Source organism: Ixodes scapularis, unplaced genomic scaffold, assembly GCF_016920785.2.
Source record: "Ixodes scapularis isolate PalLabHiFi unplaced genomic scaffold, ASM1692078v2 PGA_scaffold2__306_contigs__length_199485367, whole genome shotgun sequence".
NCBI lineage: Eukaryota > Metazoa > Arthropoda > Arachnida > Ixodida > Ixodidae > Ixodes > Ixodes scapularis.
Window position 1 is genome coordinate 6,558,851 of NW_024609857.1, and position 13,612 is coordinate 6,572,462.

At 49.0% G+C, this 13,612-nt stretch overlaps 1 protein-coding gene across 4 annotated transcripts in view; it reads right to left on the reverse strand.

The window, feature by feature from the left end:
- LOC8053772 (phosphatidylinositol-binding clathrin assembly protein LAP) overlaps positions 1-13,612 on the reverse strand; it is a 44,676-nt gene that overhangs the window by 2,043 nt on the left and 29,021 nt on the right. For all 4 annotated transcript variants that reach the window (XM_040219106.2, XM_040219108.3, XM_040219105.3 and 1 more), the window contains 5 exons: positions 13,365-13,460; positions 9,286-9,490; positions 3,450-3,612; positions 1,256-1,369; positions 742-897 (listed from right to left, as the gene is read on the reverse strand). In XM_040219106.2, coding sequence (XP_040075040.1) covers positions 751-897; positions 1,256-1,369; positions 3,450-3,612; positions 9,286-9,490; positions 13,365-13,460 — 725 coding nt within the window. In that variant the 3' untranslated portion in view covers positions 742-750. The remainder of the gene's footprint in view (positions 1-741; positions 898-1,255; positions 1,370-3,449; positions 3,613-9,285; positions 9,491-13,364; positions 13,461-13,612) is intronic.

Sequence of the window (13,612 nt, forward strand, 5' to 3'; positions counted from 1 at the left end):
CCTTTTTTCCCCAAATTACGGCCGTCCATTCGAGATATCACCTTATGGATGGTGTTGTAGGAATTCTAACGTCCCACCTACCAGTCCTGCATTGTTTTTTGAAATCCAAATTTCGGTTCACCATCCCTTTAAAGAGGAATACTTGCAAGCTTTGGGGGAAGGGGTTACGTTCCATATGTGCCAAACCATTAAGAGGTGTCTGGCATGCCCCACCAAAATACCGAAAATTAATTTAGACAACCCGGGGATTTTTCAATCAGCAACCAGAATTTCAGTTCCTTTAACGCAAGAGGCCTCGGTCAAATTACGGGCACCTCGACCAGTATACAAAATTGCCAACTGGAGGTCTGTGGGCTGGTACCTTGACTCGGATCCTCCAAGGAGAAAGGAGCTAGCACTGTGCTACCACTACTAATGTAGCGGCATAAACCTTCCACACTTTTAAACTGCTCGTTGCTTTTACAGGTGTTTCCCTTCTGGTAAGCTGGGTGCCGCCATGTTGATGAACGGTGTCCAGTCACATTCTGCATTAATGCTTAGTTCTTTGTTGCTGGCAAAATGCACAAGCATGGTGAGTGGCTCTGTTGACAACAGAACACTAAGTATGACCGCGGACGTATTCGGGGCTACAAAAACTATTGCCTACTTAATTTTTTTTTTTTCTATACAATTGTAAAAGAAAAGTTCCAGTGACCATGGTAATACGAAATGTTGCGTGGAAATGTGGCTGGCAGCCCTCACCTGAGCCCTTCAGAGGGCCCCAAAGGGGTCATTGACCGCATGGGGCATGCCCCCCGCCTGGGGCGCCATGCCAGCCTGGGGAAAGAGGCCCCCCATGGGCTGACCCATCGCAGGGCCACCCACCAGGGGCTGGCCCATGGGCCGCATAGACCCCATCTGCAAGGCAAGACAACCCCAATTCAGTCAACGAGAACGTGCAGCCGGACAAAGCACGGAACACTTCCGAGTCTACAATTGTCTGTCTGTCGCAAGGAATAAAGCCCCGGATCACTTGCTCTATAATCTGATCCACCGCTGCACCAGTGGAGCAGCTTGGATGGGTGTCGTTACAGCCGCTATGCACTCTGTGTTGGTGCAAAAAATTTCTCGCCCTAATATCGGGAGGGGTCAGACGACGATTATGATGAATGCTAACAACCAAAAAAAATATGAAGGATGGTGGAGAGCATTCTTTGACATCCTCCATAACTGCAACAAAGAAGTAATCCAACGAATCAAGGCTTCTTCCACCCACCTGGTAGGCCTGCTGTGGCATCATCGGGGCCTGGGGCTGGGCAAAGCCCCCCGAGCTGAGCATCATGCCTCCTCCCATGGCACCCCACTGGCCCACGGGGGCCACCGGAGCACCCTGGCCAGGCAGAAAGGAGCACCAAAACCGTCAGTAACGTGGAACTCCCAACGCCTTTGCTCCATTACAAAGGAGCCACTAGCAGAAACAGTTACTTCTCGAGCAGAAAAGACACTTGCGGTAGCCTGACCTGTTACCAAAAGCGCATTAGCGACCAGACTGCCCAGTAGAGTCGACATAAAAACCCAGATGGGGAGTAAATTGTTGGAACCATTGACGAAAGTGCTAAGCAAATATTAGATGGAAGCACTACGTCATCGCCTGCAAACAGCAGCCCTGTGGCATAAGCACACCAGCAGGCGTGCCTATTTTCGTCGCATGCCCGCAAGTTCTAGATCTGGTGACAGATACTAAAAGTAAAAAATCATGGTCACATCAAAAGTTTAATTTTTTCTCTAAGCGAAATTGCGGTCATGGCGAACACCGCCAGGAGCGTTTGTCCGAGTTCAGAACTTCGAGATCCAAGTCTCCACGCCAGAACAGCGTGGTGAGGACAGGACACCCGTCCGAAATAAGGAATATTTCATTTTTAAACCAACCACACCGCAAGGTCGCAATGTCAGCGATGTGATTGGCCTAAGCCGTTTTGGAGCACCTTTTGCAGCAGCGAAAACTGTGTTTTGGAGCAGCAAAAGTGGCCTTTGGAGCAGATATTCTTAAAAAATAAACATATGTTTTAAGTGCTGGACGAACGAAGGACACTTCGCTCGCCGCAATAAACAAATTATGATCAAGTTCGACCACCTGGGAGTGTTTCAACATGTAATTGAAATGCCAATGACATGACACAATTTGCAATGCTTCAGTTAAATCCTTCTATAGATAAATAAGAACCAAACTGCACATATTAAAATTTATTTGAAAATAACCAGCTTATTAGTAAATATCACAGCATTAGGTTGACTACCTCAGTTATATAATATAATAAATGAAAGCTGTCTCCGACTGATGAAACACGTAACTACTGCACTGCAATGCGAAATTGTACACAAGACAAAAGTGCATTAAGACTAGCGGGTGCATTTCTTTTCGAGTTTCGAAACTTTCTACAAGGCTGCTGCAAGCCTCGCTTTGCCTTTGGCTAGTAATGAATTCCCACTCTCAATGTCTCCAAAGAGACATTGAGACATTCCACAAGTGAACAGTGCTGTGGCCATTGCCGAGCATTTCCGAAAAACCGCCTGCCACCGTTTTACTGGTTCCCGACGTGCCAGATTTTTGTCAAAAGTAAGCAAACGTAAAACAATGGGTTGCAAGCGTCTTGGCTCGTGCCTCTGTCATGCAGTCATGTTCGCATGCACATCAGGGCAACTTCGGCAGGCTTGCATTTGCACGAGCTTCGTCGCGCGAGCGGAGATGGCTGTTCGATCGAAACAGACACCATGCCACTCCGCTGCGTCGCCTACTGGTTCCCAAAATTGTATGCAAAATGTAATTGTCCGGCACACGACAAAAAACAGTCCAGCGGCAAGTGCTTGCCAGGCCGGCAGGCGAGGTACAAGCTAAACACACAGAAAAAAAAAAGAACCTGAGCGAGTCAGGTCAAAACAAGACATCGCGAGTCAGGGTCAAAAATGTACTTGGAGCGCTTTGTACAACGACTGAAGCACTGAAGCGTCAACACACGCCCGCGTCTATCATTGAAATTGTTTTTAAAAAGATGCGAGACGAGACACATGAACGACGAGAGCGTGAAACGAGAGGTGGCTGGAAAAACTTGGAAGACCGGATGGACGATTGATACAGGGTACTTTTTGTTGGGCGGCCGCTTGCGCTACCTAGCTCGTGCACGCTCAATCACGGTACTCAGTTTAGTCTCGGTTTTGAAAGACTACAAAAATTGGTGTTTTGGCGCAGGCTTGGCGCAGATTACCCATATTTTGGCAAAATGTAGCAGGACGTAGCAGGGTTCGCTTCTTGGCGCAGTTTGGCGCAATTGGCGCAGCAATCACATCACTGCAATGTTTACACGTAACTGTCCGTCAGAACTAAAAACAGGTACCGACATTTTTTTTCTCAAAGCTCGACCACTTCGACACAAGTCCGGCCATATTGGTGAGAAGGCTTGGCGCGCACTCACCGCCACGGGTTGGAACATGTGCTGCGGAGAGCCCGCCCAGGGCACTTGGGCGGGGGCCGCTACTGCCGCCGGCACAGACCCGGGGGCACTACCCGGCATCCAGTTGTTCCCGCCGGTCTTGGAGGCAGGCTTCGGAGAGCCCCACTGGTGCGCCCCAGACGTCCTGCGGCAACGGGAAGCATGTCATGCTTCAGTCTATCCGGACCACAGTGAGCAAAAAGGGAGAAGACAATTAATACTGCTCCTCAAAGTCTGTGCAAGCGCAAGTTCGTCTGCTTCTTGCACAAGGGTTGCAGTGATGTCAGAACGTTGAGCTCTTATTGGCTCACCGAAAAAAATAGTGGGTACACCTGAAGGCATCTAGCATTAAGGCCTACCCACTATTCTTGAAATGAAAGCCTATTTGACATCGCAACTCTTGCGCAAGAAGCAGACGACTGGCTTTCCGCATAGCCACAGTCACCAGACTGACTGCTTCAGAAACTTCTCTGCATGATATCAAACTTTAATACATGCTATTTTAATGTAATGAAGTAAAACGTAAACTTCACTGACTTTCCGATATGTAGCGTCAACTGTGCACATTTTAGTGCTTACGAAGACATCCATGTCCTTAAAACAACCACATGCCCGAGGCATAAAGTTGCCCTCCCTGTTCTCTATGTACTATACGACGAGTGCAGCCAAAAGTTAGAAGACATACGAGGAGCATTCATAAAGTTGTCTTATCAAGACAAAAAATTGAGGAAAAAAAAAAAAAGGGAACAAAACAGGCAACAACATGAGCACGCGTCCCTCTAGTTTCCGCACAGTATATCGCATGGTATTCGAGACTCCAACTAACTATAGGTGGCGCCACTCATTTTCCAAGATGGCGGGTTTAGTGAGGGTCAGAGATGCGTGCCGCTGTTGAACCTGTCTAGTGTGCTGGCTTCACTGAGCGACAAATTATTTCTGGTAATACGAGGAAGCTAATGTTTTATGAGCGCAGGTAACCTCTAACTTGAAAACAAAAACGGTGTTTAGCATATTACGGAAGGATGCACGTTTTAATTCTGGAGCGAAACCGAAACTTATTTCTATTTTGGATTTAATTTCTCGATAGAAATCTTAATTTTGGATTCTTTCATGACTCAAGATGTGTCTCACATCGTAATTATTTACTTAGAAAAGTTGTTCGCGGAAACTTTATTTTGTGACATACTGTTCGATCCAGGCTGATATTCGTAGTTGTTGAAAAAATCAGTGCTGATATCTGTGCGTTTTCGCTACCTTTTTCTCGCTCAGATAATTGTCATGGGAAATAATGACAATTATCCCAGCCAAAGAATAACAGAAGAATTCCAATTTTTACAATATGTCCATGAAACGCATAAACTAATAAACGCTGCTCTCACTGCAACAACCCAAGACGGAATCTGAGTCAGACAGCTGAAGTGTGTGTGTGTGTTTTTATAGCACCGCGTGACACGTAGGACTTCATATTACATCCAGAGTTTAACTCTTTGCCTATCTTGATAACTATGTCAGAGTTTTTCATATGCTAAACATGAGACAGAATTATACTTTTCTAGAAAGACTATTATGGTTAAATAGAGTATTCTCATGATCTTGGCTTTATTAGAGGCATACATTGCCGCGATTTGTATTAATAATAGTAATATTAAAATTCACATATTTGAATAAGTAATTCTTTAAGCTCTAATATAATTTGTTGCTTATGATCTAATTTTAAACGCGTGAAGAAATGTGACAATGAAAACTGTGCTAATTATCATCACTGCTTCCAATTGCTGCATTTTAATTACAAATAAAATAAAAATAGTCTAAAATCAATGAAAACATTCTAGCTAATGTGAGAAATCCATGTAAAATTACATTAATTGTGGGTAAAGTATATTGCTTTATCAAAGTTCCGACTTTTAGAGCACAATAGTAGGCGAAACGTCCAAAGTCACCGCCAATATACTTCCAAACCAAATGCCTAAAAGTAAAAAAAAAAAAAAGCCATTTTTTTAATTACTAGTTTTTTCATAACATTTATTTACTTTTGTATTTGCTCGCCGTCGTTTTGCCAATCTCAGCCTTTCCAGTTCGAAGGAACGCCTACCTGCTTGCACGTCTGCTCACTGCAGCACGTTTCATTGATGTTAAAAGCCGGTGAAACAGTAGCGAGTTTTAATATTGCGTATACGAGCGAACTCAAGCCCTGTGTGTTTGCGTTAGCTTTGCGCTTTCCACACTGCACGTGCGCGGAGGCCGAAATCGCGGTCTTGGATGGCGCATGGCGATGAGGCGCACGCACAACGTGGGGCACGCAACCCTAACGCAAACGCACACCGCTTGCGTTTGCTTCTATGTGCAATACTAAAACTCTCCAGTAAGGTACAATCCCATATCGGCTGCAGCACTACGTTGGGACAGTGAAGAGTGTTGTTTTCATTCGAAAACGACATTTCGCGAGCCATGATCGCGAGCAGTTCCGCCATGCCCACTGAGCAGGAGAATCGGGGGACCCTCACTAGAGCGCTTCCCGTTTCCGCCGCGGGAGGGCGAGCGTAGAGCTGGAGACTCGAATAGTAGCTCGGAAGGCCGCTAGGGAGTTGAAACAAAAATGGCACTGCCCGCCGGTGCAAGCACAAGCAGTGATCCATTTTTTTTTTTTTTTTTGAAGGGAACTAATGCCAATGATGTTCAGTCCAATCTGGGAGCGTTGTTCGGGGACAATGTCCCAGTTTATGACACTTTGGTTAAATGGCGCAGACACTTCCAGTATGGCCAAACAAGACGAAAGCATTTCAAGGACGGCAACCAAGTGATTGCTGAAGTGGAGTGATTCCTGAACACTCAAAACAAGGAGTTCTATAACAATGGCCTCCGGCATGTGGCGAGTCGCTGGAAAAAGTGGGCAACTTTTGGTGGCAAACATTTAGAGAGAGTCTGAACTCCTACTCGCGTTTGATTACTGAATCTATTCCTTCGTGGCAAAAATACAAACTTTATGAATGCCCCTTGTACAAACACAGATACACAGACTAAGAGCAGAAGTTCACGGCACATGCACCATGCCCGATTGGTTTAGCTGTCGACGGCATGCACGCAGAAAGACTAAGATGCTTTTGGAGTGGCTCGATAGGCCCCATCCACTCCCATCGTTGACCCCGACTTATGAAAGTAAACCACTTCACGTGAAGATGGACGACCAGCGATGCTGTTATCTTTACGACGTCTAGGACAATGCCCATAGGACGACGTCTAGGACAATGCCCAGAGGACGACGTCTACGACCATGCCCAGAGGACGACGTCTACGACCATGCCCAGAGGACGACGTCTACGACCATGCCCATAGGACGACGTCTACGACCATGCCCATAGGACGACGTCTACGACCATGCCCATAGGACGACGTCTACGACCATGCCCATAGGACGACGCCTACGACGACCTCAACGACGGCTCCTACGACGACCTCAACGACGACGCCTATGACGACCTCAAGGACGACGCCTATGACGACCTCAACGACGACGTCTATGACGACATCAACGACGACGTCTATGACGACCTCAACGACGACGTCTATGACGACCTCAACGACGACGTCTATGACGACCTCAACGACGACGTCTATGACGACCCCAACGACGACGTCTAGGACGACCTCAAGGACGATGCCTAGAGAAATTCAGCATTCCCACTCTGGTGAAAACTACATACCTGCCAACCTGTGGACTTTCAAATTCGTAAAAGTCCCGCGGCCGCGGCGGGAAGGAAGGGGGGGAGAGAGAGAGAGGGGAGGGGGGGGTATGCGAAGCGATGTGCAGCTTAATGTCAGCCTGGCGAGCGTGCAAAACGCATACAGTGTAGACCGCATATAACGTATGTCGCGAAAATCCGCACTATAAGCGGTACCGCGTTATAACCAAAACATCAATTTTTCAGGCCAAAATACATGCCATGAGACAACTTACCTTTGTAAAACAATTTATTTTATGTGAGATGAAAAATAAAGCTTAGTTTGAGGAAAGTCTTTATTTCACCAGACTAGTACACTTCTCTCTCAAGTGTGTCACACATTTTGAAAGAAATGAGCGGCTTTTGCCTGGCGCAGCCTTTTAACGGCGTCGCGGGTTGCGGACGGACGTTGCGAGCGTTCAGGATTGCTAACCCTAATCCCTTTTCTCCGGAGATGAAAACGCGTGAAAATTCGCATCCTTCATACGGTACGCGCCAGTAATACCTTGAACTTGAGCACACGCATGAAGTGCGCCAAATAAGAAATCCGGGCGATGTTTGAGCACACAAATGCTTAGAAATAATCACCACTGTAGTCGAAGTAAACAAACACGACGACACGGGCGTTTCTGCAGTCTTGAGAGCGCCGCCACGACATCGCCGCTCGAGTAGGTGGATCTTCCCTTCTAGTACGTGCTGGGTTATCATAGCGACACACAGCGAAAATTCACAGTAAAGGATAGCGCTTTTACGCCGAACGATGAGATGAACGCCGTCTAAGACGACGATCACAACGTTGATCACAACTGATGCCATATTTACGGACAAGCAGCCGGCCCGCGACCGGCATGCGACGCGCGCGAACACTTCTCGACCTGCGATTGGTCTGTCATTGCGGTTGTTTCGGATGTTTTCAAGGAAGCGGAGGGACGCACGCACGTCAACGACACGTGCGTGCGTCCCTCCGTCGCTAGGGCAACTGAAGCCTCTCTCTTCGCTTCTCCCGCTTCTTCGAGCAACCTCCTTGCCCCGCGAGTGCCGCTTGCGCAACGCTTGCGGCTCGCGCCACTCGCGCCGTCAGCGCCGTTATCTAGTGTCGCACAGGGAAGCGTGCTCGCTGCTCCGGTCGTCGGCGCGGTCGGCGGGCTGTGCCAGAAACCGCACTATAACTGGTATTTCCCTTCGCGCGCGCCTGCGTTTTAAGCGGTATGTAATTACATGGAGTTCTATGGGAGGCGAACCGGTGGTTTAAAAAAACCGCGTTATACCCGGTCCTGCACTATAAGCGGTTACGTTGTAAGTGGTCTATACTGTACATCACACGTTCACGTGCTGCAGAATCCAAACTTCTCTCGCTTTTTGGGTGGCACGAAGCACGGAAAGTTTGACGTGTAGGACTTCTGGAAAACCTGAAAGTACTTCTTTTGAGGTTTGGAGTTCGGCATTGCACTGCGAAGCCACAGTGACCAGGGGAATGCTACAGTTACACGTGCAACAAACACAGACGCCATACTTCTCGCCTCGAAACTGGCCGAAACAACGAGGCCCAACGTCTGAACACGCCGAACCAACGTGCACCCGTTCACTGCCGAACACACAAATACTTCGAGCTTTGGATTGTTTTCCGATCCGTGGCCACCGGATAGACGGATAGTAAAAACCATGACGCTGCTGTGGACGGTACCTATTGCCCTCTTGTGACGGTGCAAGATACCGCCAACAACGAAGTTAAAAAAAAAAAATAATAATAATAATAAAATAAAATAAAACAAATAAAAAAATATACTTTTCGTAAGATTTGATGCAAGATACGTAAAATCGTAAAATTAGTCCCAATTCATACATTTTACGAAAAATTCGGAAGAGTTGGCAGGTATGAAACTAGAGTGGAAAGGCTGAAAAGGTTGCCGCCATCTATTAGCGACTGCGGCAACCAGACAACCAACAAGCCGGTTGCCACCGTCGCTTATAGATGGCGGTAGCTGACGGAGTTTTGTGTCGACATTTGTTTGCCCGCAGACAATACTGGGGTAACTAGCACCTAACAGCCCCGCTGTACAAGGCAGACAACCCTCCGAGATCAAAGGCAGGTCACCCACTTGCGGACGGCTGCCTGCTTGGGTCCGTTGAAGTCCAGGTTCTGTGCCAGGCTGGCCAGGGTAGAGTCCAGGTCTCCCTTGAGCAATCCCCCAGAACCAGCTGCCGCCGTTGCCGGGGCTGCAGCGGGCCTTTCGGGGGCCCTCTGGGTTCCCACGGGTGCGGCGGTCTGCTTTGGCTGCAGCACATCTCCAAAGGAGTCCATGCCTGGGGAGGAAGAAGTGGTCACCATTCCTGACCCACACACAAACGCACAAGCATGCAAACGAGGTGCACAAAACATTCATACTGTAAACCAAACATCATGAAGGGAATTTCCGCACCATGCACTGGGTACAAATTTTGCCACATTGTTTTTCCAGGCCGTTTTAGTGCAGAGCCAGGACAAATTTGCTCGAAGATACATATCTAGTGCTACAAACTGTCAAACTTTGGGAGTAGAAAATTAAAGTCTCTTCGCTGGAGGGGTGGTTTGCTAGTGATGCGGCTATTTCTACCGGCAGGTGCGAGGAATTTTTCTGCCACGTGACTGGTTCCGTGGACGCAAGGAGGTACCTGTAAGTACCCGGCAGCACGCAAGCTTGTGTTACAGCTCGTGCTACCAACTGCTACAAGTAGCTGCCATAGTAACTTGCAAGGAGAACGCAGTTTCATGGTTGCTGCATCCAAAATGCCCGTGCACCAAGGCTGGCTAATCATCAGCTGAAAATGAATCTCGAATATCTACCTTTCAAAACATCCTTTAAATATGCAAATAAAAATGGGAAAAGTGGTTTTACAGTTTGGAACGGCTTTTTGTGTCATGCAAAAGAAATTGCATAAATAAGTACCGTATTTATTCGAATATAGGTCGACCTTTTTTTCTCGGAAATGTTGTCAAAAATTAAGGGTCGACCTATAATCGTGACCAAAGAATTTCGACCTAATTCGCAACCAAAATTTGAAACCCTACCGAGGGTATGGGGCTATCAATCACCTAGCCCGCGTCGCGGTAGAGCCGCGCGGCTTCTTGTTTCAAAAAGCTTTTGATGCACAAAAACAACCGAACAGCAGCAGCCGACAGCCCGTGTCCGCTACGGCTCTCGCGCACATTTCTCGGGCGTCGAGTTTCGCCATCACGCCTGTAGCGTTCCCCTCGCTGGGCAAGGGGGAAAGGGAGGGAGAGGAACGCGATGCGCCATGCACTTTGCCCTCCTATGCGCTCCATTCCTCTCTCCCTCGCAGACGCGCAAACAAAACCAAAAAAAAACCAAAAAAACGGAGCTACTTTAGTTTGTTTTCGGCGGGTCGCGTGTTACTCACGGGGCTCGCAGCGTTGCTCGTGTCTTTGCGTTTGATCTTTCGTCACTCGCCCGTCTCCACCTTCTTTCGTTTCTTCTTGTCGTCATCCATTTTACAACCGTGTCAGTGAGGTATTGTTGCCGATTTGCGAGGATGTCTACCAAGCTGACGAAGCTTTTTTGACATCGCCCTGTGATTTAGCTGAGAGTTCTGTAAATAAAAGTTTGTTTCTTTTGCCCTAACTTTCCCCTGTTCCTTAAAAAAAAAAAAAGAGGTCGACCTATATTTGAATTATTTTTTTTTTATTCTCGGTGGGCTCAATAAATAGGGGTAGACCTATTTTCGTGGTCGACCTATTTTCGGGTAAATACGGTATATCCATTAGATTGCTGTTTAGAGAAAAGTGCCAGTTTTCCGTGTTCTATTTTCAGCAACCCTGTTCATTGATTTGTTTCATTAAAGCAATCTGTTTGCTAATGTACTTCACTAGCTTCAGTTACTGCACGATTACATGCTTCCCCTTCGGGGTTTTACACCGCCAACACAACTTGAAAACCGCTAAAAATGCTGCCTAACGCGAAATGGCAATTTATCCTGCTAGACAAACCAAAAAATCGTTAAATTTTGTGGGAAAACTGCTAAATTGACAGAACTGGTTCAGAGATCCACAAATACGACGGCCAAATGTTTCGTCAGTTTTACAAGGTGTACTAAGCTTTTGAGGATTTTCTTTGCCTCTCAAAAAAACATTCAACTCAAAAAAAAAAAGTGCTGGCAGGGATTGATGATGCAAACCTATAAACACAAGAGGCCACTCAAAATGGAACTAAATGAAAAAAAAAATAGAAGCAGACCCAGCATGTCATACTGGCAGGGAGATGGGTGCGTAACTCATGCTGGTAATAAAGCTCAATTCCAGCATTCTTCCATGCAGCAGTGCATTTCATGCAACGGTGAACTGCAAATGCAGAGAAAACCATAAAGACGTCGCCAGAAAAACAATACTGTTGCCAAGAAAGCCACGAGAACCAAAACAGAATGCAACCAAAAGGACGAAATTAACACCACGGGCTAAGTGGCCACAGCTGCCAAGAGAACCTGCAACTCCCGATCCGGTCGAGGTGATGCTGCGGGCCGGAGACGATGCGCCGGACGCAGATGCCACACCGAATGGAGGCACCACTTGCTCCAAACCAGGTTGAGCACTTGAGGCAGCCGGCGCAGCCTTCTTGCCGCCTCCCATCGCTTGCTGGATGGCGAAGTTCAGATCGTCCAGAGCAGACGCCGGTCGAGGGGCAGTCTTCGGGACCGGCTTGAAAGCAGACGCCTGCGGTGGCTCCGGCTGCGCCCGTACCGGAGACGCTGGTGCGCCAAAGGGTCCCCCGGTGGCGGCCACTTCGAGGAACGGGGCCGGGGCCGAAGCCTGATTAGCGGCACCGAACGGGCTCGCGAAGTCGCCGTGGTCGAAGCCGAACAGGTCTGCGGGCGGCGCCGCCGCGAGTTCGGGGGCGCCGCTCCCAAAGGGCGGGCCCCCGAAAGGACTGGCTGCGGCCGGTGGGTGCTGCGGATGGGGCCGCGCATATGCCACCGGCGCGGCCTTCCAGGGAGACGAGTCTTCGCCTGCGGGAGCTGTCTCTGCCGCTTCCGCCGCGTCCAGATCCCCAAAGCCGGGCTCGGGCACGTGCGACAGGATTGGGGTGGTGCCGGCGCCGCGCATCAGCTCGGCCGTGGGCGAAGGCGAGGAGGAACGCATCCCAGGAGGGGGCTCCAGGGTTGGCAAGGCCAGGCCCCCCGTCCGGACCCCGGAGGGCCGCTCCAGTGGGGCCTCCTTGTCCGGCGACACTGGCGCGGGAGGTGCAACGCGTCGCAACGGCGGTGTCGGCACGGGCGGACACCGGGGATAATTCGTCTCAATGCCCGTCCCTCGTGGCCAAATGGCGCCGCGACACGCTGCCCCCACTCCATTAAAGAGTAAGGAAACCGGCCTTTGTTCAGATATTTACTGCAGTGCCCAAAGGCGCTGTAGCAGAGCTGTTCGGCTGTCTACAAATGTGTAACAATGAACAACCCTGGGATGGCTGGTCCTTGAAGAGTCGAATGAAAAGCACCGGTTCGAAAGGCGGGAGAAATGGGTGCCTGCAACCGAAACCGGCTGAATGGGGATGTCCGACATCGGAAAAAACTGACTGAAGTGGAGTTACCATTGATGCGCAGAAGCCACAAGTACGCAACAATGTGGCAGAAACGCCGATGAAAAAAAGGTTAGACGAGCTTAGTACAGACGGGAAAGAGAAAATGAGCAAAACAACACCGAAAGGAAAATCCCACCAACCTGGTTGTCCAGTGTCAGCTTGCAAGAACAAGGACAAGAATGTTAGAAATGCCCAGAGGGCAGATGGGTATCTGTGTTCCAAAAACAGCAAAAGGTCAAAGTGAGCGAGAGGACAACGTGTCAAGCCGTCAGCGGCGGGTAGGCGAGGTCTCGTGCGCCGTGCCGGTGGACGTCTCGTCGCAGTGGAGAGGAGACAAGCGGAGAGGAGGCAGAAAGTAAAGCGAACCAACCAACGAGGACTCTCCCAACTCCAAACAAACCGGAAAATCTGGCATTGCGGCGGAAAAGCACGCCCAAAACCTCGCAAAACAAAATATGCAGGCCAACAAAAAAAACAAAACAAATGCAGCCAGCAAAAGAAAAGGCTAGGCAAGCAATCACCGGCGTGAAAAAAAAAAATTCGGATGGCGTTGGAGTTCAAGCCAAAGGTGGCACAGTGTGCGGGACACCAGACACAAGCGGGTGTACCTGTGGAAGGGGAACCTCCGAAGGCAGCGGCGAACGACGCATCCGACGCAAAGACCCCCGGACCAGATGGCGTTGTGACCGGCTTCGACATGAACCCTGCGAAACAGAGCCAACCGTGCCATCATTAGACACACCGGGCCAAAAAAGAAGGGACAAGCGTGATGGGAAGAAGGAATGCATAAAGCGTGTTGAGTTTTCCCGGACCTGTTACGTCGCAGAAATGAAGTGCGTGCAACTGTACCGTGCAC